The following is a 27,411-nucleotide window of genomic DNA, read 5'->3' on the forward strand; positions in this document are numbered from 1 at the left end:
GATCTTTATAGGAACATTCTCTGTTTGGCAAGTGCTTCCTGGTCAACACTTTTCCCATACAAATCCATATATATTTATAGTCAAAACATGAGTCCTACTTTCAAAGGGGAAGATATTTCTAGCACTATGTGCCTATATAAGTTAAAATATGTGTATATATTGATCCCAAAACTCAACAGATCTCTTGACCTCATATGTAAGTTTTATCCCATTTCAGACCATGTGTCATACTCTCTTGAAAATAAGATTCTTTGTTTGAGTTGAACCTTAAGGGCAAATCCAGAGTATGGATTGTGTGGCTTACCAAACCCCTTCGGAGTTTAAAAATAAGAAAAGGAAAGAAAAGGTAAGACCATATCATGCCTTTCTAGGCCCCGGGGTACTCTTGCCAGTTTAGGGTAGGGATGTGCCGCTGAGCCCACTGAACCCTGACCCTGTTCCAGAGTAAAATCGCTGAAATTCGTACCCTGTTTAAGAGCAAGATCACTGAAAATCACATCCTGTTCTGGTATTGCAAAAATGAATACCCTGTTCCAGAGAGGAGAGAGCATGATTTCATATACCCTGTTCCAGAGCGAGCGCAATTTTATATACCCTGTTCCAGAGTAGAATCGTTGAAAACCATACCCTGTTTGGTGGCACATACCCGTATAGTGAATATAGGGGAGTACCCCCCCCCCCCCCCCCCCAGTGTTCCTAGGTAACTGCCATACCCTGTGAAATCGTTCTGGATCTGCCACTGGATAAATGTGTTTCCTCATGCACAACCATTAAACAAAGAAATGATACTCTAGAGAATGATGCATGGTCTGAAAATTGGGAAAAATTGTTCTTTCTTCCCATGGAACAATTTAAAGTAACAAACGTGTGTAAATAAACACAATTTTTTTATTAAAAGGCTTGACAATTTGTGTACAATCTGTAACTTAAACTTGACCTTCACTAAAGAAATAATATTTCTACATGAATATAACACAAAGGTTAACTAGGGAACACTGAAGGTAGATCACATCAAAAGGCATGCATACTCGTACTTCAAGTTACATTTCAGCTAGATCCAATTTGTAGCCCTTCAGTATGGATATGAAGACTTAAAATAAATGATTAAAAAGTATGCTAAATGTAAAGGTAGTAAAAAGGTTAGGAGATAACTTTAAATTAAATTTAGAAAAGTTAAATTAGCATAAACCTACATAAAAGGTACCACTACTTTATAAGTGTGCACAAACCCATGAAAAAGTATTCAAAGTTAACAGTCTTAAATAGTGCAATAGTGCTACTCTGCACTTTTTCACAGGTTTGTGTGGATTTTAAGAGCCAACTTGATTGTGTCATTGCCTCAAAGATTTCAATAGTTTTGCAGCATATTTGTATGAAAATATAGCATTTAGTTTGAACATGATGTTTTTCCATTACATATCATTAAGGACATGACATTCTCTTGAGTATTTATCCTATCTCTAACAAGCTGCATGCTGACATTTGTTTTCTCTGTTCTGTCAATCAAAAATAATCATTCAATACCTTTCATATTTTTGACGAGCAGCAGTAAAAACCAAATTTCAACAGGCAACTCGCAACCACTGAGTTTGCATTAAATCGAAAAAAGGAGTCATTATAGCACCTCATATTGCTTACTCATACTGGTACAAAATACTCTTATTTCTAAAACTATATAGAATGAAAAACATCACATCCAAACTAAGTGGACCCATAGCTTGCCAAAAGCCTTAAGTATACTTCAAATCGAAATATGGCAACCAATTTGAAAAAATATTCTTTTGGACTTACAAGTCTCGTGTTCACGAGGAAACACAAACATGTTTTCACATGTAAGAGATGCTAGTCATTTTAGAACAAAGTTATTCAAATGGGTCATCATATTCTGATCCAGTGTATAACTGTCAATTAATGCCTGAGTAAGATACATGTAAAATATTCTGAGTTGCGCATGAAGTTTAGCAAATAATTTTCAGCTTGTAAGCTAGATATAGTACTGGACAATACTGTTTATAACCAAACAATTTAGTGTATCATCTCACAACACTATTTATGATTTCTTGGTTCTTTGCAAAAATATAATCAAATTGTATCTGCAAAATAGTTTCATGTGTAAAAGAAAAATTTTGTAAGCAGTTGCGACTTGCATTGTGCAACATTCAAATACATAGCTAGTTGTCCCTTCTTTACTATCAATATATATGCAATGCCAAAGCCAACCCAGAATCATTTAAGACTGCATGTGAGGTTAAGAAAATTGATCAAAATTGAGGCCATTTAGACTTGATGACCTGAGACTTGGGTGTTAAAACATCTATGAACTTAATTAGCTGGGTGTGTACAGTAGAATATTGGATACTTCGTTTGGTTATTTGTTTCGTTAAAAAACACCAAGGTTATCGAACCATGAAATATTATGTGGGTTGAACTATGCCCAGGCATGGCTAACTTGAATGAAATTGGAACTTCATAGTATAGGTGTGGGCTTCCATCATTCAAAAAGAAAGTCAGAATCGCAAATATTCAATTGATGGAAACAAACGGAAATAGTACAGTAGGATGTGATTTCTTATATATACACTAACATCAACATCGGCTGCATTGTTTTTAATTCTCTCGATTATCTTTGAAATGGTCGTAAATCACTACTTGGGTGTTATAGTCAACACCGTTATCTTTTACTTCATGCCAAATTCTATATATAAAGCAATGAAGCATATTCACAGATCTATCTGAAATGTATAAGTAATAATAAATTAAGAAAACTGTTAATTGGATTTTGAAAATTAGATACACTATGTAAATATAAAAGGTTTTTCAGTGCATAGAATATAATACATTCAACAAACAAGGCAATTCTTTTTCAGAATAAAATAGCCGTAATGATACAAGTTATTTATAGTGATAATAATATAATTATTGCATAGATATCTTTTATAACTCTGCTATATGCGATAACTTTTTAATACTTCGCAAGGTTTGGATTATAACTGGCAAATATAAAACTTATTTATCTAGTGCTTTTTTTGGAAATAAATCTACTGTCCATTTGCTACAGCCACAGGTAAAAGGTTGAAGGTCTGGAAACAACTTTGAAATGTCAACTCAACAGGGTTTTGTTCTGTGACTGTAGCAGTTTTCAACCTGACCTCATAGCTGCAAGCTGCATACTGATATTTTAATCCAAATTAATCAGTCTGTACCTTTAACATTTTTGACTAACCACGTTAGAAAAAATCCCAACTACTGAGGTTGAAGGAAAAGTATTATCTTTGCGATTCAGATGCCAATTGCCCATACTCTGCAGATTTTTCCAGTTGCCCCTACTTGTGATATATCCAAGAGAAAATAGGATTAGCTAGGATTATCTTGTATTTTATCGCAGGGTAGCGGCTATTTCATTTTCAATATCAAACTGGATATATATAGCATGCCATTGTTTTGAGGACGTTTTAATTCCCATAAACTACTGTTAAGTATTTGATGGAATTCAATGAGCTAAAGCCTATCATTGCACACCTTGCACTATTAGCTTGAAGGCCACTAAAGATTCAAGCCATACTACTGTAGCAATACTTATGTAATATATTAGATTTTCTGAGAGAATTTTGTACAAAATTTTGAACATTTCTTTGAGTTTCTTTCTCTTATAACTTGGAAGTTCCTTTCTTTCTTCACTTTGGAAGTTACACAGTCATAAATAAATAGTCGTATTAGATTTCAGAGAAGTAAATAACAATAAATGATATACTATATAAACAGAAATTAAGAGTTAAACAATCTAAGTTGAATCCATCGTCTATGGAATTTGAATGTTAAAGTTCAATATTTCAATGAATTCATTAATCAATTAAGGAATCTGTAAACTAAAATATGATTAACTAATTTAATTATTCATAAATAAATGCATGAACAAATCGAAGCATTTATAAAATCACTGTGGATATCAGATGTACGTCCAGAAAAGTCTGATTATTTTCAGAATGTCAAAGGATGATAAAGCTCAGCTTTGCAGAAATCTGCATGCATATATTGAAATACGAGTTGGGTAAATAAGCCAGGTTGAAAAAAAAAAAAAAAAAAATGGGTAGAGTTGGCAATTCAGTGGAACTGTTTTAAATGAAATAGATGCCATCTTGGAACATGGCCCTTCCCAAAAACAGTCCCACAATAACACTGCAATACCAACTTGACTTCATTTTCCCCTCAACCTTGGAAAAGCTAATACATACAGTTTGTGGTAAAAATGTTGTGGTAGAAACCAGTCTGAATCTCCATCTGGAATCTGGGTGTTTTGTGAACTCAACATTAATAGATTGCAATAGACTTCGGCACCTTGAGCATAAGGTTCACCCATTTTAGACCACTTGCCATTCCCTTCAGGATAAGATCTTTTGAGATGTATCCATATTTATTTCTCTTCCTATGCACAATCATTAAACAAATAAATGGTACACTGTGGAATGACATGTGGTCTGAAAGGGGAAGCATTATGTCCAAGGTAAAAGGAACTATTATCAAGGCTTGGTAAGAGCAATAAAAAACATATTTGAAAAGGTCCTTTGAAATTACTCATAAATAGAAGAATTGTTTTAGGAAAAATAAAAATTGAGAAAATTAGAATTTTTTCAGAAGTGAGCAAAGAGTGCAAAGTGTGTTGCAAGGAAAAGTTAGATACCAAACCTCTTCTACAGGAAAACCAAAGGATGCTATTGCTCAGCTGAAGTGGTCTGACGTCCTGGTCTTGCAAATAAAACTCCTTGATATGCGACTCCATTGAGTTCAACAGATACAAGGAGAGAGTTATCGCTAACTTGGTCCAGTAATGTTAGAGGTAGCTGTCTTGTCTCTCGAGTCCTAGGAGAGCTAGGTTCTTGATATTGGCCTTGACTTGAGAGGGTGTACCCTTTGGCAAAAGAAAAAAAAGAAAGAAAAATGTGATTACTCTGAGATGTTTTTATCTCCTCAGAAATGCATTGAAAGCTTTGCGTCTACACTAGCGTTTTCGCCCGTCCCTATTAAGCGTTTTCGAATGTATGCGTTTTTGATAAAAACGCTTTGATATTTTTAGTCTTGGCGCACGACTAAAACGCATCGAAAAGTACTAAGCGTTTTCAAACGAAAACGCGTTAGCGTGGACGTCGTCTAAGCATAGCAATTTGATTCAACATTGATTGGTTCCCAAAGTAATGAAAGCTATTTTCGAGTCAAATGACCCACGTGATCATATACCTTTCGGCGGGGTTTGTATCTTGATGTGAGTCCACGGTAAGTTGTGATGCGGTCTCCCATCTCGTTCAATTCCGCTAGCAAACTTTTTAACGGGAGAACTCGAAGGGGAGGAATCAGACGCGGAGATACGCGAAGCCATGTCGGGGCTGTGCGATCGCTTTCCGCTACTTTCGGTAGACGCTCGGTGGACAACACCAGGTGAGTGAAGAAGTGCGACTCCGTTGTTACCATGCACACCACCGGGGAGGTGACCCTAGCGACAATAGACAAATATTATTGTTATTGCGTGGTAACGCTTAAACATCCCAACGTACTGAAATTATTAACTGATAATTGGCTGCGTTGAGGTGTTGAATCAGAAGAAAACTAGAAGCGCCGTATATAAAAGTTTGTAATAATGCGGAATAATAATAATAATAATAATAATAACTTTATCAGACAGGGTACACCCTTACCATACTGATCAGTAATTTTTAAGGCAGCGTTCATAATGTATGGCAGGAGGAGGGGGGGGGGGGGGGGGGGCAGGTGAAAATTTGAAATGTCCAAAATAATTCTTAACACCCCCCTTAAAGTCATGCAAAAAATACGATCCCCCCTAAGCAAGGCTTGTAGATTCTTCCAAAAATCGTGCATCCCCCCATTTTTCTGATAAAAATTTTATCCGTGCCCCCCCTTTTCCTACCAAGTAAATCTTGAAATTCTTTAATCGTACGCGTAGGCTAGTCCTGAGTTGAATATGTCATATAGGCGAAGCTACGACTTTTGACTCGAATCTCTTAGAGACTAGGTACTCGAATATAGACCGAATCTCTGTTTTCTCATTACTGACATGTTTTAGTCCCTTTTTCTATTCGGTAAATACCGGAAGGAAGGAAGGAAGGAAGCTTCTTTATTTTGCCATTTTGCCACCGCTGTGTTTTATGACTAAAAACTCATCTACGCAGGCTTAGCTTCATTTACGAGTAAATAATTTGTAAAAGTCAACTGAAATGTAGAGAATGTGCAAGTTGAACAATACCAATGCATTGAAATCCCACAGACTTTTAATGGTGTCTGTGAAGCGCTGACTTATAAACGAGGCTAAGCTTGTGCAAATGAGTTTGTGGTCTTAATAACAGCGGTATTCATCGAATACGAAACTGGTCTATTCCTTGAGAATAAAATTATTTTATTTAACTCATCCATAAAATTATGAAGTATCTTCTTAAGCTTTACTAGTAAACAAAGAAATAATACTCAAGAGAATAGAAAGTGGTCTGAAATGTGAAAATAAAGCTGAGGGTGTGTTTCCTTTTCTAAGGTTCGAACCTATTGCGCATAAGAATCTGGTAAGATAAAGCTGAGCGTCTGTTTCACTTTCTAAGGTTCGAACCTATTGCGCATAAGAATCTGGTAATGACACCAACACAAAGTTCCGGCACCCGGCGACCCCCGCCCATTTGTTCCCACAATCCCATGCTCCACGAGGTGAATATCGTACATACCTCATCCCCGGTAGGCGAAGGTCCTGGACTGGGTCTGAGTACAGGAGAATGATTAGTATATCCCATCGAAACTGAAGGCGGGCTCCCTCTCCCGTACCCGCCATCTATGGAACCTCCAGGGGAACCAAATGCCCCGTACGTCCGTCTACTGTCTCGTCTATTACCATCTATGGCGGATTGTAATTCCGAAGGCGAGGAAAGCTTTCGTTTGAAACACTCGTAAGGGTACAAATACTTCATGTACCTGGAAGAGAATTGAAAATAGGATCCTGAGTGAGTGAGTGAGTGAGTGAGTGAGTGAGTGAGTGAGTGAGTGAGTGAGTGAGTGAGTGAGTGAGTGAGTAAGTGATGCCGGGTTGGTGTTGGTGTTGTGACCGCTATGGTTGTATGGCATTAATATTGCACGTAAAAATCAGATTACACCAGATGTTTTGGATTGCATCCATTTAAAAAGAAATTCAAATTCCTTTGAATATGTCTTGTGTATTCATTCATTCATTCAGTCAGTCATTCACCATTCAACTATAATTCTTTCATTCATTCTTTCTTTCTCTCATTCTTTCTTTCTCTCTTTCTCTCTTTCTCTCTCTTTCTTTCTCTCTCTCTCTTTCTTTCTTTCTTTCTTTCTTTTTTCACTTTATTCATCAGCCATCCATCTATCCAACCATTTATTCATTCTATTCATCCATCTAACTATCTATTCTTTTTTGACTTTCTGTCTTCCTTCTCTTCTTTGTTTTTTCTTTTTCTTTTAGAATTGAAGTACCACTTGCCACTACTGCTCTATTAAGTTGCTTTTCTACTCGCCGTCGTTCGAGAGTTCGGAAATCACAGGAACAATATTTCTATTAATTAAAATCTTTTACTTACTGTGTTCGTAATGTAAACGCTGCACTAGTAACGGACGCGGGAAGGTTGAGACCTTTTATGATTTCCCTCCAAATTTTTTTATTTATAACCTAAAACAGACCAAAACAAGTATTAACAAATATATATACACTTATTTCAATAAAGTTAGTCACCTGAAAAGCTATAAAGCTGAGGCCGACAAGGATTATGGGTAGATTCATTTTACACGTTCAACCGCTTGATAACTGTTCATGGACTTGTGAATCTTTTACCGGTTACAGTCTCACCTCTTCTGAGCATCATCGAGCTGCAGTTTGTATTTAAAAAGCTTTGTTTATATATGCTTTTTTGATATGAAAAGTTTCCCATGATGCTCAGTGATCTCAGCTTTCTAGGTTTTTGGTGACTAACTTTATTGAAATAAGTGTATGGGTTGCCTGTTGATAGGAAGGCACCGGAACAATATCATAGTACAACACAGGGTAATCCATGGACTTAAATAAAAAATACATCCTTTATTAAGCCACAACTACTATATCAAGTGTGTGCTTAGGATACAAACTTATCCTATGGGTTTCCTGTCGAAAGTTTTGTAAGATAGGAGACTAGGAACAAGAGATTAGTACGCCACAGGGAGCCCAATGGAGTATTTATAATATAAACGAGACACGTACCTCTACTAAGCCACCTTTATCAACAACTAAGCGAAACAACTTATACAAATCTAACGTCTGTTTGGCCATAATCGGTACTCTGTTTACTGGCGTGCCTGTGGATTAGGAATAAAAGAATGAGCTATGTAAACTTAACGCCATTTTTTCTAGACTGCGGGCAGTCCCTCTATTTCCCTTGGTCACTGTTCGTCTGTCTGTCCGTGTCGATTGGCCGAGGAAGATTGGTTAAGAGTCAAAAGCCCCCTCCCCCAGGCACTTATCTTCCTCGGCCAATCGACACGGAGGGACTGCTCGCAGTCTACAATTCTTCCCAATTAAGCAACCAAATTAGCTCAAATTACGTCTGGCTTTCTTGCGTCCGTCGATCAAAGGACTATAAAATCAGACCTTTGAAAATTTGATTGACGGGAGTCAAAAACTATAACTAGTTGCTTAATAGACCTTAGCTTGGGCGTAATGTTTTCCCATTATAGGATAAGATTCTTTGTCTGAGTCGTTCCATATTCGTGTGTCTTCTTCCATTAAACAAAGAAATGATACTTCAGGGAATAAAACGTGGTCTGAAATGGGAAAACATTTCGCCAAAGCTAAAGTTCTGTTATGAAAATCGGTATAGAGGGTTTTGAGAGACCCGAAAGAATTAGCATATTCTAAATTTTTGCTTCAAAACTTTTTTTGCTTGTTTGACTAAAATTTACGAAAGGTTGTTAGTTACCGACAAATAGATTCTTTAAGGCTCTTCAAAACTATAAACCATATTAATTTTTTCCTTTTCACCTGGAAGTGAATATAAAAGTTGCAGGAAAGAAAACAAACAATGGCGGTACATGTACTATGATCTTCGCTTCAAAACAAAAACAAACAAAAAATTCCTAAAGTCGTCGATAACTAAACACAACACAGTTTGGTATTTTGGATAATTTGACGAGCATCGTAATTGGCGGCTTAAGAAGCGTGGGCAAACAAGTCATAGCTACGAGATGGGGGGTCTATTAACGTAATTCTACTTGCCCCCTATCAGCAGTGACTGGGACAAAGAACTTTCTCGAATAACTGTCCATTCCGACAAAGCAATGATTATTAATAGATTTAATCTATTGCATAACATAAGTAAGATAAATAAGCCTTCTTAGAAAGTTTATTCGTTATTCAGTTGATGAAATAGTCATTAGTTGAAGCCAGCAGGGAGGATAGCCTTTGTGAAGCCGATAGCTACCTCCCTCCCCCTCTTTTAACCAATTTTCCGCGGTGGGGGAGGGGGTGAGCAGTAGGTTTTTGTTACCCAGGTTAAGTACGTTCGTGGAGACTGTGGAAAACAAACAAAAAAAAAACAAAAACAAAGGCGAAAAAATTTGTGAGGATACTCTTTATCAACTGAACTATTCTATTTTGAGATACATCAGTCGGCAAGGACAATTATTAAAAAAAGAAATAAAACAAAAAAGTAACCCATATCTCGATCTCGAAACAAAATAAATAATATATACTCTTAATCAAACTAGTTAGATTATGTTTATTTCTTGTTAACTCCCTGCCTCAAACCCCCACATCAGTATGTTAACCAATACAATAGTCCAATTTTCCAAATATAACAGAAATAAATTCGTATTGTCGAAGCTAAGTTCCCAACAAACTTCAGCGCTTGATTTCACCGTCACACCCGTCTCTGTGTCCGTATAAAATGAAAAATTGTGAGATTTCCATGCAGCCATGAATCTTTCTGATTTTTTTAAATGTTTAATCGTTTTTTTTTTTTTCCTCGATTTTTAAAAGTCGGGAAAAAATTCCTGTCCAAAACTGAAAACAACCTTATTTTGTTACGTGACGTTAGGAGGTCCCCCTCCTCCCGCTTATAATTAGGGTCCGTAACTCTTGTTTTTCTGTGTGCCGAGGAAAGAAAACAAAATTGAAAATGAAAACTTTTCCCAATATAGCACAAGCCAATTAATCCTTGGTGGCTTATTATGTTAACGATTCAAGGTTATCTAGGTTAATGCTAGAAAAAAGAACTCGCTTAAATTTTGCCTTTGTTCATGGCCGACTTGAAACTCCAGAGAAAATTCGCATTCGAATGGTTTTCTCTGATTTCGTGTTATTAAAGTGAAGTGTTTAGATCTTTAAAAAAATTGAAAGAGTAAATCTTTCTGGTTTTCCTCCAAATTGGACGATGAGAATACATCTTTCTGGTTTTCCTCCAAATTGGACGATGAGAATACATCTTTCTGGTTTTCCTCCAAATTGGACGATGAGAATACATCTTTCTGGTTTTACTCCAAATTGGACGATGAGAATACATCTTTGTAATTCCAAAATTGCAATGATTTTTAATGTGAACAGGGAGTTAGCATTCAAATGGTTTTCTCTGATTTCGCGTTAAAAATTCCGTTTGAAAATTTAAGTGTTTAGATTTTAAAATAACTTGATATAGTAAATATTTCTTGTTTTCCTAAAAATTGGACGATGATATACATCTTTATAATTCCAAAATTGCCATTTTTAATGTGAACATGAAGTTAACATTCAAATGGTTTTCTCTGATTTCATATATAGAATTCCGTTTGAAAATCGAAGTGTTTAGATTCAAAAGAAAATCTTGAAACAGTAAACTCTTCAGTTCTGGTTTTTCTCAAAGCCAGACTATGAAAGTACCGAACTTTTCAATTTTAAAGTTGCTACAGTTTTTAATGTGAACATGAAGATAACATTCAAATGGTTTTCTCTGATTCCACCGTTTTGTTTGAAAATTTCCTTTGAAAATTGAAGCTTTTAGATTGAAACCATAAATCTTTCCGTGCAGTTTTCCTCAAAATTATACGATAGAGTACATCTTTCAGTGTTATTTCAAAGTTCCATTTTGAACATTTTTGAACAAAATGTTTTTTTCTGATTTCATGTTCAAAATCCGTTTGAAAATTAAAGCATTTGTATTCAAAAGAAACCTGAACAGTATTACCTTACTCGTTTCTTACTTAAAAATTAGACAATAGGAATAAAACTTTGATTTCAAAATTGCCACTTTTATTGTGGACATGAAGATATCATTCAAACTATCTCTTTTTTCTTTCTCTTTCCTTTTTTTTTTCTTTCTTGAAAAACGATGGAATTTGTGATTTTAAAAATATTGGCAAAGTAGTCCACGCGACTGGGAAAAAAACGAATACTGCTGTACACAATACATTTTTACAAAATGAAATAGTTTGGACAAATCGTCTTAGTATTTATTCAATTGTCATCGGGTATTTTGGAGTCTTGTACACCGTGTAGCAGGCCCTTTTCTTCGGTAATTTTCGATCATTTGACAATGTAGTTTTCTAATGTGGTGTGGTCTTTGTCATGTCCACACAATAATTACACAAATGTTTTACTATCACACATGATTTTTTACACTTAAACTCGTTTACAAATCACTTCAATAGTTCATTGATAAACCATTATTTTGTAGTTAGCGCGGTTTAACGTGGTTTCGCTATTTATCATTGTTCATTGATTTTAATACTGAAAGGGCGTTACATACAAAACCATCTTTTTAATCTAGAATAACGAAACACCAGGATTTTTTCCTTTCTTTTTTTTCTTTGCTCTTTTTTACTAACGAGACTGGAAAAACAAGTGACCTTGTCAAATTACCTAATTCTTCAAACATACGACGTTTTTGACCAAGCGACACGGTGTTTTGGTGAACTGAATAAACTTAACAAACGAAACAAACCAATAGCTTACCTCTTTTCTGCATGAAGGTAAACAACTCATCCAGGAATGCCTTTCTGTCGACTTCGTCGCCCAACTCGTACAGCTAAATAAAAAAAGAAGAAAAGATTTGGTGAATTTGGTGAAAATCAGGTGAATGGAATATGCTAACGACATGATGGCGGCGAAACTTTATAAACTTAGTCTGTCCGCACACTTGTGGAATCATCCCGCCAAACCTCAGAAAACCACAGCTACTTAGAAACATCTTGATCCCCAAATGTTGGTAATTTTATACAAATTGTAGGTTAGCTGAATAAGGGAGAAGAGTTTTGGGAGTTACATAATTTCGAATGATAAAGAAACCGAGTAAATCTGTTCGAGCGTCGAGAAAAAAGACAAAGTTTTGATTTGCAAACAAGCGAGGGCATTTTAGGGTTTTACAAAACTTTACTTCAAGAAGGCACGGAGATGTAAAATTCATAGATTAATTATTAAGATTTATTGCGTTTGCAATATGAATTTCCCAATATTTATTGGCGGTTAACATCGAAAAACTTCGTACAAAATTTAAAGATAACAGTCGGAAGATTTCGCAGTCTGCTTCTTATGGAGAGAAGACTTCCTTCTCGAAAAGTAGATAAAATGAGCCCAACATATCAAAAAAATCAATGACTCTCTTATAAAGAAATCTATTTGAATCTAAACAAAAAAGAAAGGCTTTTTTTATAGGAAAAAAAAAAAGCCACGATTAACCAAATCATACAGACAAACGTCTGGGAAAACAGCTGGGATTCGTATGCTTAATTTTGTTAAACACTGCTTACTATATAAATGCCTGAAAGACGCAAGATCGTACTACATCAATCAGAAACCAAAACTTATGACAAAACGATGAGAAGAAGAAATCTTCGTTCGTAATTAGGAATAAATAAGTCGAAGACTTAATAATAAAGAGATATAAGATTTAAAAATGAAAGCTTTTGAAAAAGGAGAGTTGGTATCATGAAATCAAGGTTACGATAGTTAGAAACAAGAGATGAAACTCAAATGTTTACTCGAGAAATTCTAGTTGAATTGCATGGAGTTTTGATAAGACTACGAATTGTCAAGATTGCTTGATACATGTGTGCCGGATCAGGCCAGAACTTGAAAGCAAACTGACGAAATTTAAACAGAAATGTCAACGCGGGCTATCTTTTGCTTTTTTTTTTTTTTTTTTTCGATTCTTCAAACCCTGAATAGGAAATATTGGATTTTACGAAAGAAAAAAAAAGCAGAAAATCCCTTAAAAAATCCTCAAATGAAGGAGTGAGACAAATGAAAAATGACTCTGGGCCGGGAACTAGTATCAAACCCAGAACATATTCAGGTGGTGTTATTCATATTAGAAAATTAAAAATTAATTCTCATTTGAAATCTTCGATTTATGATGTATTAATAACATGAAAAGAATTTCTCCAGTAACATGAAAAACGATTATAAAAATACTAATAATTTTAATATAACGACTTATAAAAAGCGAAAATCATCACGAAGTTCGTCACTGTGTTACTCTTTAGCGTTTATTTATTGGAAATAACATGGGACTGAATATAGCTCGTTATTAAGATTTAGATCGATTAAACGCGGTTTTCATCGATTCAGTGATAATCGCCGGTCATCACGAACAGAAGGTTCAAAATTTCTCTCTTGTTGGACCCACCCCTAAAGTTGAACTACAACCACTCTAAAAAAAATAACTTTATTCACCTACTATAATAAAACGACAGACGAAAACAAATCGCAAGGTCAATAGTTTTGACTCTAACATGGACTCCTGTGTCCGACTATAGGCGGCGATGAACTACATTCAACCGTCGAATTAATCTTCAAATTAATTACCTAAGTAATTACTGAAAATATAAAGAGAAGGCCGCACCCTCGGTCTTATAATGCGATACTCCAGACGATACCAGATGAATTCTTCGTAATAAAGACACGTAGTCACATTCCGCAGTTCTAAATTTATCATAACCATGAACGATTTGGATTGATTTTGATGATGAAAACCAGTTTGATAATTTATTATGTAGTTTACCGAGCTGTTTGGCCGATAAATTATTCATCGCGTACATCTAACATATTTACTAAAAAAAATTCCAAGTGCCAAGAGTCCTTGAAAGCTTCCCACAGTATTAGATTATGAAGAAACAAGATTTACCAAAAAAGGGGTTTTAAAAAATTGATATCAAAAACGTGTAGCATGAAAAACCGCGTCACACGCCCTCCTCATCCTAGCCCCTGAAATTGTTTACGCGAAAATTTTTTTTTTTTTACTTTGATGCTGATGAATAACACGCCCAAATTTTGATTCCGGTTTCAGCAAGCTAGTACTCAGAAGGAGAGATTTTCCAAGATTTTCTTTTGCAATTTCCTGAAGGTTGTCAAGCATTGAATAATGACAGATTATATTCTGCTATCTTGTACTATCAGCCCTTGTCAGTATCTTCATCAATTTGATCTGAGTCATTGCATATGGTAATTCCCTAACACTTATCAAAGTCCAAGTATTATTAAAATCAAAGATACACAGGTGATTCGCTTTAATCGAAAGACAGCTGAGAACTCGCTCGCTTAATTTCAAACAATCGATTGGTCGTCGATCCATTTGTAATTCACAGCCATGTTCTCTCGTACTTTAGTATAAACAAACTTCACTATAAATCGAAAAAAAGATATCTATTTCTCGGTGATATCGTATAATCTAGACTCTCTTGGTTTAAAAGAATTAAATCGAACCAAAAATCGAAAGAAAACCCGATTAATATGGCAATATTTAGAGCTTCAAATCAAGAGGTTTTCTCCTCGCTGGTTAATTTGGGATTTTTATGTGGCTTTGAGGGTGAACCGGCATTAAAAAACGATTTTTTTACACTAAAAACGCAAAACTGATTGTGGTCAGCGATAAAAATTTCCCAATCCTGTTGAACTAGAAGTAATATGCGAAATAGGCGGTGTAAAGTAACGCAAAACCGTGAGAAAAAATATCAAGGACTTGCAGCATTGAATCATTTGTAAGGAAAAAATGTTAGAACCTAGCGGTGATAATAAGATAGCTTATTTTACTAGTTTGCCCCGTGAAACAGGAATCAAATTTTAATGCACTTCAGAATATATCCCTCCATTTACAGCTGCGAGTTCCTTAATGACCAACAATTAAACATTTACTATAAATGTACCGCCAAACAAGTTTTCGCGCGCTTTGTTACCAAAGAAAAAGAAAGCCTTCCTTCTCGTACTACGAGAGTAAAAATTCTCTTCCTCAAAAACTCTAAAGTAATATTTTTAACAACCAAAAAAACGGCAACGCCTAATAAAACCCAAGCTGAAATTCGGAATCTTTTTCCTTTATCTTGGCAGACAAGGAGTCAAAATGTCTGCGAGAGACTATGAAACATACGAATAAAATACAGAAAGGAATGGCGTCAGACGAAATGAGAAAAACCTGATAAGAATTGATGAAGGAACTGAACGAAACTCCTTTATCAAACAACATTAATGACGATAATACGTGTATTTGCAGAATGTGGCATTATTGATTTACAATCGTGCGATATTTTGTTTGCCAAAAGTGATCCTTTTGAAGCTAGCTGACATAACATCTTTAAGTTTGAAGAGAAAACAGTACAATTGTCAAAAGAATACGAGTTTTTTCTGTTTTTTTAGTGAATATTCATTTAAGAAAATGAAAGAAAAATTAAGTACTATAAACGAGAGTCCCACATTAAAGCTCGTTTTCCTCTCTCTTTCGCTTTTTCTCCTTTATTTTCCCTGTAGCGAGTGTATACCTATTTAAACAACCTTATTTCAATTAAAATTGATAAACAAAAAATTCTACATTAACAAAAGCTGTCACTACCAAGCTAACACGGAATGCAAACACAGGAAATATAGCCTTATTAATGATCTTTCTGACTCGATAATTAAAACCAAATACGTCCAATTCAAGCCAGTATCTTTTCTGCTCAGGCTGACGTGTTTTTAAGAATAAAAAACTTGCTATTTTAGCCACTCATTCCAAATTCCCAAATCCTTGCGAAATTAATAAACAAATTAAAGATTTTTCCATTCATACCCTCTTTCTCGCTTAATGGAGGGATTTCTTAAAATGTTGAATGTCAGATGTTCTGGCACAATAAATTCAATTAAATTTCCAGCGTATAAATAAATCATAAACACGGACGCTAATTATACCGGAGGGACTTACAGAAGTATTGAAAACTAAATAAATTTGTGGCTCCGAGTAAGAAATGCTAAAGAAAACTAACATTGAGAGGAAACTAATGGAAAAAGAAAAGCGTCGAGGGAAGTTCATAAATCACAGACAACGATTCTGTGCCTCTGTAGATCTAGCAATTTGATTAATATGCATGTTTTTTTTTTTGATAATTAGTCGATATTACATTTAAGGAAATAGAGATTTTGAGATGAAATTCATTAATTTAAAAAACCCGATTTGAAAATATTTCGTAACTTCTGGAATTTTCCATAATAAAAAAATACGCTTTTCAAAAATTGCTCTCATTTATCATCGTTTATGGAATTTTCTCTACGAATCCTAACCATACTAGGATAAAAATATTGCAGTTTAACTTTCTGGTTCACTAAAGCGAATGATTCTAAATTTTACGCTAAACGTAGGCTGTCGATATGCATTTTTTTCGTTGAAAATATTGAAACGTTCACGGTTATTTCGAAAATGTATTTTAATGCAGACAATTGATATTTTATAAATGGCTGTACTTGAAGTTTTAAGTTGGGAGACAAAATTTATGAATCGTAAAGTCAAAGAAAGATTGATTGGAAAGGACGGGAATGGTCTTTAACTAATATTTATGACTCTAACTTCAGTGTCACGGGGGAAAAATATTAAAACGCATTATCAAAAATGCTACTAAGCATTGTAAGGTTTAATTTTGGCAGAGTGGATATGTTTGCTTGTTTTCAAATAACATAAAAATTGATGAAAATGAAATATGAATCATTGGAAAAAAATTAGATTATTAACTTTGGTGTGGATGATTGATGCAAGGTATTTCTCATTATTACATCGAGAGAAATCCATCAACTCGATGTTGGAAGCATAGTGAGCTAGCTACCTGTCACAGATCTTAGGAGACAAGATTGAAGACCGAACCAAATGAATCTTTCATATCTCCAGAAAATCATAAACATTTAGAAGATAAAAGTATTAACCAAATGAATTTGGCTTAACTTCCTATCAAAAAATAAAGCTTGTAAATATAGTCGTATAATCTCCTTAGATTTGGCCCAAGCTCTTAAGTCAATGGTCTTATGTTCTGTATCATCAGCATTCCTGAGGAAATTAGTTCAAATTTGACAACTAGAGGCTCTAGACACTTAAACCCTACATAAGAATTGCATGGAAAGATCTATCTTTGATTGTATATGTATAGGTTTTTCTACTTTGGAAGATTAGCAAAATGTCTTTGGTGGAGTGGCATTAACTGAACAAGAACTGTGTAAGATACTTGACAAAAATTTCAATAATCCTTAATTCTCTTGAAAAATTAATTCTGAAAAATAGGAAACAGAGATAAAGAAGAGCAACAAAGAGAATGATAATTTTAGAACAAGGCATGCTATTTTCACAAGAGGTGCCATATTTTAGGCAAGCAAAGTCAATACGAATTCCAATGGTACTGTAGTTAATTTTCAACAACCAAATCATTTTTGCCTAGCAATAAATCTAAAAATATATAAATGTTTGTCATAAAGCACCAATATCAAAATTTACAACTCAGATACTAATAGCATCTCATTTCAAACCAAGATTTGGCTAATCCCCATAAAAAAATTAATATTAGATATCCTTGAAAATCTATTTCCCAGACATGTATATCATGAAGTTATAGTAGATCATGGCACAAGATCAAAAAAAGATTTAAGTTTCATGAGAATGTACAGTCCATACTGTGATTATACAAATAATTAGAAAAGAAAAATGACAAAAGTTCTATTTGTTCCTTTGTTGAAAAATAAAGAAAATGTATTTACATTGGTGAAGCCACTTTGCAAAGAAAAATAAACTTAGTTTTTAATGTTTATCAGCTAAAACCATAACCCATTAGAGTAATACAATTATTTATGATTCAAGATAAAGTTACAGCAATCACAGTGTGTTTGCACATATCTCTAGTGCTTTGCTTTAACAAAACTCAATCAAAACACATTTATATTGGGTCAGATAAGCAAATTTACCATGAAATAATAATAGAAAATCCAGAAGCCAAACATAACTAATTTGATAAAGTTAAAAATATATATTTTAAAGGTAATATTTTGGGAAAATAAAATATCCTCAGCAAAAAATGAAAGGTGTTTTTATTGATTGTTTTTGATACTACGACACAACACAGGAACTAAAGTCTAAAATCTAAATTTTTTCCCAAGGAAATATTATTTTCATTTAAGCTTCCTAAATGAATTAGACACTAAATCTATCAAATCAACTGTGAGTTATTCACCTTATTACCAATAGTGTGACATTTACTTTATGAGATAGATAATATTTCTAATGAACAGGAAGTTTTCTCTGAATTTAGAGATTTGGTTTGATTAGATCTTGAATTGGAATTGTGTATTCAATATGATAGATGTGTGATTATATATTTTTGGAATGAAAGCCTTAATTGAAATACTTACTAGTTTTATATATTGTTCGAGTCCATCATATCAATTCAGTGATCTCACGGTAGACCTTTTTTAATTAAATACTTAAACTAGAAGTTATTATTTATAATGCTTGAATTTATTTCTAAGACCATTTTGAAAAGAAATGCAAATTGCAATAATATCCCTTAGAGGATAAAAACATTGCTACAAAACAATCGAAATGACAAAAAGAACTAATTGATATTTTTTGAGGTCAAATGTTTGAAAATATTATGCCTGTAGCCCATATTGGAATTACTTTAAGGATTTTATTTATAACAACTCTAGGCTCCTTGATTCTTGACTAATCTAAAGAGATTCATTGATGGCTGGAAGGAATCATATGCATCTTAATTGAAAACCAGAAATCCCAATAGTAGGATTGATTATGTTACTGAGACAGTGGTCGAACGCTAAAAAGCCACCTATACCAGTTCAAGTGGTCAATACATCACCCTTTCATCGGGAATACAGAAAACATGTATGAATTTAGGTATGGTTTCAATTTTACTGGCTGGCAGTTGACAGCTATCAATAAATAAATAGAAATTTGAAACAATAAGGATTGAGACACTAAAACCATAGCTCAATTTTTCGAAGAGAAAAAAATTCGGGTCTCCAACTGACAATGGACTTGAAAACTGTTATTGATTCAAAAAACATCTGGGATTGCATATCCACTTGTACGATGTACAAATCAGCTGGCGTGATTGTAAGATCTTATTTGACCTCAATCGTAGAAACCATGATCAAATAAGAGAAACATGGAATAGCATTAGGCAATGTAAATAGTAATGGAAGTTTTGATTAATAAAATACAATCGTTGAAAAATCTTTGGGGAAAAAATGTCAATTTGGTTGTTGATTGACATCTTTTATTAGCCCCTGTATCCAAATGGATCTGAGTTGCCTATTCTGTGTTCATGGAAAGCTAATATTAACAGAATCCAAATTGATTAAAGATTAATACAAAACAAGTTTAGTTTTCATATTGATGTATTTTCCATATGAATATTACTATGGGAAGAGTAGTATCTTTGTAGAATATAAATACACCACCAAATAGAAAGAATTATAAAATACAATATTTTTTGTTAAATCAAAAAAAGAATCACTGATAGTATCAATTAATGGGAAATACAAATATAGAAAAATGAGAAGAAACCTTTTATTTTTTTAATAAACTTGATCTCTGAAAAGCGAACTTTTGAATAAAATACAGTATTGATTGATTTTAAAAAAAAACTCAATATGCAAATGAGAAAACTTCTTTCAAACAATACGAACCTTGTATAACGTAATGGATTTGCAACAATAACAAGAAAAACTTTAGTGAGGAAAAAATACTTGATTGATTTTCAACGGGCCCCCCACACCCTTGACAGAGTACAATTTAATTCTATCCAAGAATTCCATTATAGTTTTAAATGTTTCCTCTTTTTTAAAAAGGATAGCCGCCAGAAATACCGGCGTTTGATGACCGTGTCAATGGGTTTTGATATTAATAATGTGAAGGTGATTTTGAAAGCCATATACACGTAATGGTATATGTTGAATTTGCGTATTAGATGTACATCTTAGTCGCTTGGCGATTATTATTATTTCGATGTCATGAACCCGTCCGAATGAAACCCAATGATTACGATAGCATAAAAACTATAGTTTACAGAAAAATTTTACGCTTGAGCTCTAGCGAGGCTAAAGTGATTTTGAGAAGCGCAAATTATACAATTTTTTTGTTTAGTGCGAAGCTAGTACGATGAGATTATAGTGTCACCAAATCGTTTGCCCCAGTAATTTTATACATGTACGGGTTCAAAATAAGGAATACACGACCCAAGGGTTAAAGTTGCGTAGAACTATTAAAGGAATATCTTACCTGTTTAAATTGCTCCTCAAACGTCCACTCGTGTGATGATATTCTGTCTACATTGGGGCTTGAATTGAGGTAACTGCCGTGCTCTGATTCTGAAGGGGACTCTTGCTTTGGGATTCGAGAAGTTTGGACGAAGGACGGAGGATCGCAATGTTTTTCCTGATCACCATCGAAGCCTAACGACTTTCTTGGCCGGTATTTTTGCTCTTCAAAACTCACATCTTCACTCTCTTCCATTGATCGTTGAATGTCATCTAATTCAGCCATTCTACTTTCTACTATAGCAAAGCTACGGTTGCTAGCTTGTCGATCTCGTTCTAGAAGTACCTTGGATCCATCCTTCTCCCCTGTCTGATAAAACAGCCATTCTATTTGAAAATCACTACGAGAAACCTCCCGCGACCTGAGGCTATAAGCCATACACTCACTCTCTCCATTTTGATTAATCAATAGATTAGCCGAGCTATCAAATGAAAATGCAAATCAGTGGAAATAGAGTGAGCGAACTTACACTGCCGTGTTCCGGCTCTGTGGGCCCCTTTTCCATCGCAAGACTCTGTTCACTTGGGACCGATTTTTCTCTTAAGACCTTGCAAGAATTAAATAAAACCAAGTTGACTTTGGTGGTATGTATTTCGTGGATGGACACACATCTCAACCCGGTTGGGGTTCAAATGTCGAGTGACAGATCTTTGATGGGGCATTCCATTGAGATCAATGATCTAGACATGCGCGTTGACGTGCTCTTACAAATATCCGACATACAAGGCTCTATCTCTAGAGCGCGCCATCTTATTGGTAAACAAAAAACAATGAAAACCCTCCTAGAGATACTCCCCCAAGAATCCCTCCTGATATTACAAAGTTTAGACAATTAGGAGCAAAGGACATTTCTCATTACCTATCCTTTTCAAAATCACTCGCTTCCCCAATTAAATTTGTACTTTTTGTTACGAAGATCCGGCGAGATATCAACCAATCATATGCACGATTCTATTAGGTTTTAATCAGCCAATGACGTTCGGATAATTAATCAATCCCGAGAAAAGCAATTAAATTACATCACGTGATGAGCGTTTTATGTATTGGAAAGGATTTAATCAGTAATTTTATTTTATCAAAGTTATGATTAATTTGCGCAGACAAGTCCCAATGAAAATTAAAACACAGCCCAAAATCTTATCGAAATCGAATAATGATTTCACTAAAAACATTCGCATTGTAATATCATTTTTTTCTCATGATTTCTTAGCGCAAGAATTCAGTGGGACGCTCAAGATCCCTAATTCTTACGCCCACAGATCTATTGCCAAAACAATGCAGCTACTAGCCTAGGCAAACCGAGGGAATTGTAAGAGATACATTTGCCCCATACATTGGCCATTACTAAACCCACAATAGCAGCCTCAGAAAAGCGCTCGTGAGCCAGCAGAAGAAAACTATTTCCTCGAAGTCGAAATTCTAAGTATTTTTTTATTTCATCGGCGTGAAAATCGACTTTTTTCGCGATTAATTCATTACGTAGGTAACTGTGTTATATTACTAACGATTTAATAAGAAAATGGATCGAGCTTCCAGCTGCTATATAATCAATTCTGGCAAAAGCTTCTAATTAATTTAACCGTATATCAGCCAGGCTTTATCAAGTTCAGAAGGCCTTTTTCACTAGCTAATTTCATCAATTCACGTCCGTAAACAGAATCTCGCCGATTCCTACGGGATGTAAGTCCAAAAAATCGAAAATTTCCCTCGATCGGAAGTCCTAGATCGGTTGATATTTTCATAACTCTGATAATTGGGCTTTTGAAGCGAGGGTGAACACTTGATTATGCCTTCTCGGGGAGTCTCTCAGTAAAATTTTAAGCGCCAGAGCCATCAATGAATAATGATTTCCCCTCCCATAGCGAGGGATTTTTTCCATTTCATGGGCGACAATTTTGTTGTCGAAGTGATGAAAATTCGTAATTAATAAAAATTTTAAAAGATTGGACTCGTAGCTTAACTGGTGTTTCAAGTCATGAATAAAGTTTTTTCTAACGTATTTAATTGTGCTCTTTAGTCTGCGCCCTCGGGGAAAATTAAAAAATTATATATAGTTACGCAGTGAAAATCTACTGAATTTCTCAAGAAAAGTCCAAAACATAGGAAATGAAACATTTCGATTTCAAATCCTAAACAATTTACTTTTATCAAAAAACCGCGTTTAAAAAATTAATCAAATTTAACTCCACATTTTTTGAAGCGGAGAAAATGTTTTTAAAGATAGCCAGTTCATTCCAATGATTTAGATTTTCTATAATTTTTACTTTATATATTTTCTTCGGATTTATATATATTGATTCGATGATATTTGAGCTGATATACCGGTTGTCCACGGATGCAATAAACTTTTTTAATTTGGTACCAACGGAAAAGAGACGAAATCAATATGTGTCTTATTTGACATTGGGATATAATAAGACAAAATAAAAGCGAAATACGCTATCTCTTAGGACTGCGCGCGTACTCTTTGGTGTAGTCATAACAAAATCATATACTTTCATTGGTACTTGGCTTGGGACAAGACAAAGATTCGATGCCTTAACTCATGTGGACCGGCTTACTCTTAACAAAATCACACTATCGATACCTTTTATACAAAATTGTCTATATACCGGTGGCTGTGACGTGTATCTTTTTAAAAGTTAATTCCAACGTTTGGGGTTGAGTCTAAATATGCGAGATAAATGCTTGTGGCTTCGTCTAAGTTGTGCTTACCTGTTGGCCTTTGACGTGGGAAAGTTGCATCGCCTCAATAGTGTGGGAGTACACTCTACTGGGATAACGGTCTGAATGTATAGAAAGCGAGTTATCGCTTGTGAACATCTTCAAGGCCCTGATATCAACGGTAAATTTGCATTTTACAATCAGTTGGAAAAAATACGCTCTCTATTTCCTCTTAGGAAAAAAGTCCAAATTAGTTTGTAATCTAATCAAATGGATATTGAACGAAGCCATAGAGGTGTATCGCTAAATGAGGTGATTTTTTAATCACCTAAGAGAGCCCAATAAACAAATAGCAATATTAAAACTGATCAAATACAAACCGGTCAATAACACTGGCTTTGGGGAAACTTGTGTAATACAACTGCCTGTAATAAAAAATGAATTAAATGTGAGATATGTCTGTTTGAAAACAACTTGGACTCCAGCCTGTGTAGATGATCAAAACTGCTCGTCAGTTTGACTAATATTGAGCCGCGAGTTTGACTGAATTGTCAAATAACGAAACTGTGCGATATAGATCTCTGTATCTTCAGATATAAAAGTGGCAATTGAGTTTCCTGGATACATTTTAATTATCGGGATCTTTTGAATTGATAGAAATGACTTACTGACTCTTTGAAATAAGAAACAAATAAAAGCTTAATTGGATCTTTCTATAAGAAAGTATTATTAAATATCAAGTGTGGGATTTTTTATTATTTCTTTCTTTTTTTTTTTTTTTTTAAGAAAAAAATTAAGTCAATTTTAAGTGATAGTCGCGCGAAGTCAATGAATGCTAGCTATGGTCGACGAAGTTTAGCTCCTGATCAGAACTCGTTTTTGTTCTATCACATAAGTAATGAGACTGCATAGATGAAGCGTATCATGGTGAGAAAAACAAATCCAATTGCCATGAAACCTGTTTGGACAAATTTAATTAATCTCTGTGCGGAAAACTTGTTGTCAACATAACGTTACGAGCAACGATTAAAATTCAATCTGTTGATAACTAAACAATGGTATCAAATGAATTAAAACAGTTTTCAATTATAATTCATATAAAAATTCTCTCATGTAAGAATTCTTGCATCTTTGATAGGTGATAGCTATGATTACTTACATTTCGCTCGTTTTTTATTTATAATATTTGGATCAAATTTATAAACTTTTAGGTAATGTTTTCACGCGTGGTACTTTTTTCTCGTCCGTCCATTTTCGCGCGCTTTTCTACACAAAGCAAGCCTGGCAACTTATTTTCCCTAGAACTGAAATTTTCTGTAGTTCTTTATTGCCGTGAGGGCTTTCGTGCTGAGTTTATCTTGTATGTAAAACAAATAAACAATATTATATATTGCTTCTCTGCACGCTAAAAACCCAATACCTATGCTTTGGCGGGTGGTATATTTTCCAATTTTGATTTGGTATTTCGTAAATATGGCTTTTATCAGTTGCTACGGACAATACACGTGGATGACCTACGAAATAGAAGAGGACACCCCACGTGCTTGAGAGCTTTTTTTTTAAAAAAGTGAACGAAAATAGATCCATAAAGAGTAAAGAAAATCCACTGGATCAATTTTTGGACAAAATCTTGTAATTAAAGTTTTTGTTATCGACTCAACCGTGTTCAATTATCGTTAGACTCTCGCGTATGTTTTCATAAATGATAATAATTAAATGAAAATAAAGGCCCTTGCTGTTATGAATATCTTTAAATTAGCAGATTATTTCATAATTTCTTGTGCTTAATAAGCCAATAAACCATGTATTTAGCCAGATAATTTTCACCTACCTTTCTCGTTGCAATTGTAACAATGGCAGAAGTTCGCCGTGTGCTTCGCTCTGTCTTGGGCAGTACTGAGAGGCAACCGCATCCATCGAGTCACAACGCTCTAACAATGAGTGAAAAAAAGCCGAAATACAAGCTAAATGATTCTGTTTATCAAATCGGCGTTGTCTCTCTACGGAGCAATGCAAGTATAGATTGATAAAGTCTACTAGTCAAAAGAGAAATAAAAGTTATTATTATTCACAGTTAGTCAATACAACCACCAGTTATTCGTTGCTTTATAACACCAGTCTTTCCATTAGTTTCATAAAATATTCATTAAAAAATTGAAAATTAACGGTCAATTTTCCCTTACTTTATGATCGTGGTGAGGCAATAACTGAGTTCTTCTCCGGGTGAGCGAATTGATAACTGAAACGCTATTTACCCCCTTGTTTTGAGCATGAAAATCAGTATTGTCGTTTCTTATTTTTTCTTCGTTCTCTAATTTCTATAACTTTATTTATCGCATGAAGTACTGATGTTTGGCCTGTGGACGGGTATGTTTACATAACTGACTGATGTTGATGGTTTTTTATTGTATCAAATTCTTTTTAAAGAATATATTGCTCGAGGCATTACACGGTATTTCATTGTATTGGGTAAATTGGAGCTATCAGTATCCATGAATCATTCAATTGAAAAATATTCCAATGTTTAATTTTTTCTATATCCATTCTATTGAAACAATTTGTTTTTCAATCACAAGTTTTACCTCTAAGTTTTACTCTATCGATAAGTGTGGAAAATAATTGAAATTAATATTAACCATAAATGTTATCCAAGATAATTTTGCAAAACTTCCACTATAGTGAAAACTTTTAGGAGCCGGGGAACCGAAAATGAGTACCCAAATACGAATTGGCAAAAAGCACGCAATGATTATCATTTTATATTTGAAAAAAATAAAAAATAAAAAAATCCCGAAATAAAAAGTACTTATACGAACAGAACGAAGAATATGTCAACTTATTGAAAAAGACTAGATCATTTGTTATCTTATAATAAAAACCACTATAATTATAGTAAATGTGATAGCAGAATGACTTTTTGCTAGATTTACAGTGATTTATGGGCCTACGCGAGTCCTACAAGAGGAATACGACTTTTATATCATTGGTTATCGCTGTTTATCCCATATATCATAATACAGATACGAGAGCCATTGAAACCACTGATCTGTAAACCTAAATCAAAAATTTAAGGACATGCATCTAATCAGACTTCAATATTTTTAAGTTCGTTTTTTTTTTCTTTCTTTTTCCAGACTTGGCTGAAAAACGCGCTTCCAATTTTCGCCTTTTTTTCTACAGTTTTACTCGACCGAATTCCAAGCTAATACGGTTATCTTTCTTCATAGCTAGAAGGAACGTTCGAAGCCTTTCTTGTTTTAATTTTCTTTCTTTCATAAAAAATAATTGCTTTAATTTTATGTGAAAACCCTATAACGACTCAAAAATATTAAATTTCAAAAATTCTCTGCATATAATTTTGGGGGCCATGTGCCTACACCACAAGTAACAACACAATATTGTATAATATCACTGACCAGAAATTCGAAAAATGAACGGTTGGAAAAATTAGTCAAATATGAGCTAAAATCATCTTACCCATGAGTGCCGGATTTTAGTACAGAAAAGGGTACGTTGTTTTAAATGCGTGTAAGTTTTAGTCTTAATTTGAACTCAGATTTGAATATTTTTATTAGTCTATAGTCGCACAGCCTAGGATGATATGAAATGGCGGGAAGGGCGGTCACGCGCGTGCTTGAGCACCTAGTTACACCATTTATTCTGACACCATGTGCTCATCAAGGACGCTACTAACTGTCCATACAAAATTGCTCTGAACTAAATAATATATTATGGCTGTCAAGGTCTTCGAATAACCTTAAAGAGACGATTGATGTTCGAGAGGTTTCGTTTAATGAAAAGAAAAGTTTTAATTCGTAGTATTAATTTTCATTCGTAACATAAGATATCAATTTCCATGGTAACCCCTTGTCCGAAAAAGGAAAGATTATGGATCTGTGTTTAGGATTATATTAGATTAGGTTATAGGAATCAGTTACTATTTAATTCATTGTTGTTAGCACAGGATTGTTTTATCTTTTCTGACGGCAACGATTGCTAAGAAATGGTAAAATTTAATCAGCTGTGTTTGTTTGAACTACTAAGACAAAACGATCAATAAAAAAAATACTGATGTTTTTAGTCGAAGTTTTGAATTAAATTATTGTAGTCATTGGCATTATTTTCCATAATAACGAGTCAGTACAAATGTACAATAGCAAGTTCAGCCACGCAGGTCAATTTT

The 27,411-nt window shown here is 34.3% G+C and overlaps 1 protein-coding gene across 2 annotated transcripts; it reads right to left on the bottom strand.

Moving 5' to 3' along the window:
- Positions 1–868: 868 nt before the first annotated feature.
- LOC116301313 (AT-rich interactive domain-containing protein 3C) lies at positions 869–25,203 on the bottom strand. Of its 2 annotated transcripts, XM_089037535.1 has the most exons (11): positions 25,060–25,203; positions 23,609–23,653; positions 23,280–23,397; positions 21,034–21,111; positions 20,526–20,873; positions 11,963–12,035; positions 8,243–8,337; positions 7,590–7,678; positions 6,720–6,963; positions 5,233–5,485; positions 869–4,906 (listed from the first exon to the last, which is right to left on the bottom strand). In XM_089037535.1, exons 1-11 carry the CDS (start codon positions 25,143–25,145, stop codon positions 4,710–4,712), a joined length of 1,626 nt encoding a protein of 541 aa, XP_088893661.1. In that variant the 5' UTR covers positions 25,146–25,203; the 3' UTR covers positions 869–4,709. The 2 variants fall into 2 exon arrangements, with proteins under 2 accessions (XP_088893661.1, XP_088893662.1); XM_089037536.1 differs by lacking the exon at positions 21,034–21,111.
- Between the last annotated feature and the right edge of the window lie 2,208 nt (positions 25,204–27,411).

The sequence above is a fragment of the Actinia tenebrosa genome, unplaced genomic scaffold, assembly GCF_029948245.1.
Source record: "Actinia tenebrosa isolate PJP-AT-01 unplaced genomic scaffold, QUT_ActTen_1.0 PGA_scaffold5__44_contigs__length_20552954, whole genome shotgun sequence".
NCBI lineage: Eukaryota > Metazoa > Cnidaria > Anthozoa > Actiniaria > Actiniidae > Actinia > Actinia tenebrosa.

Coding starts and splice junctions, on each gene's coding strand:
- LOC116301313 (XM_089037535.1), bottom strand. CDS start 25,145: ATGGATGCGGTTGCCTCTCAGTACTGCCCAAGACAGAGCGAAGCACAC. Junction 12,036..20,525: donor TTGAGGAGCAATTTAAACAG/GTAAGATATTCC, acceptor TTTTTTATTTAG/CTGTACGAGTTGGGCGACGA. Junction 8,338..11,962: donor TACCTTCATGCAGAAAAGAG/GTAAGCTATTGG, acceptor CCTAATCCACAG/GCACGCCAGTAAACAGAGTA.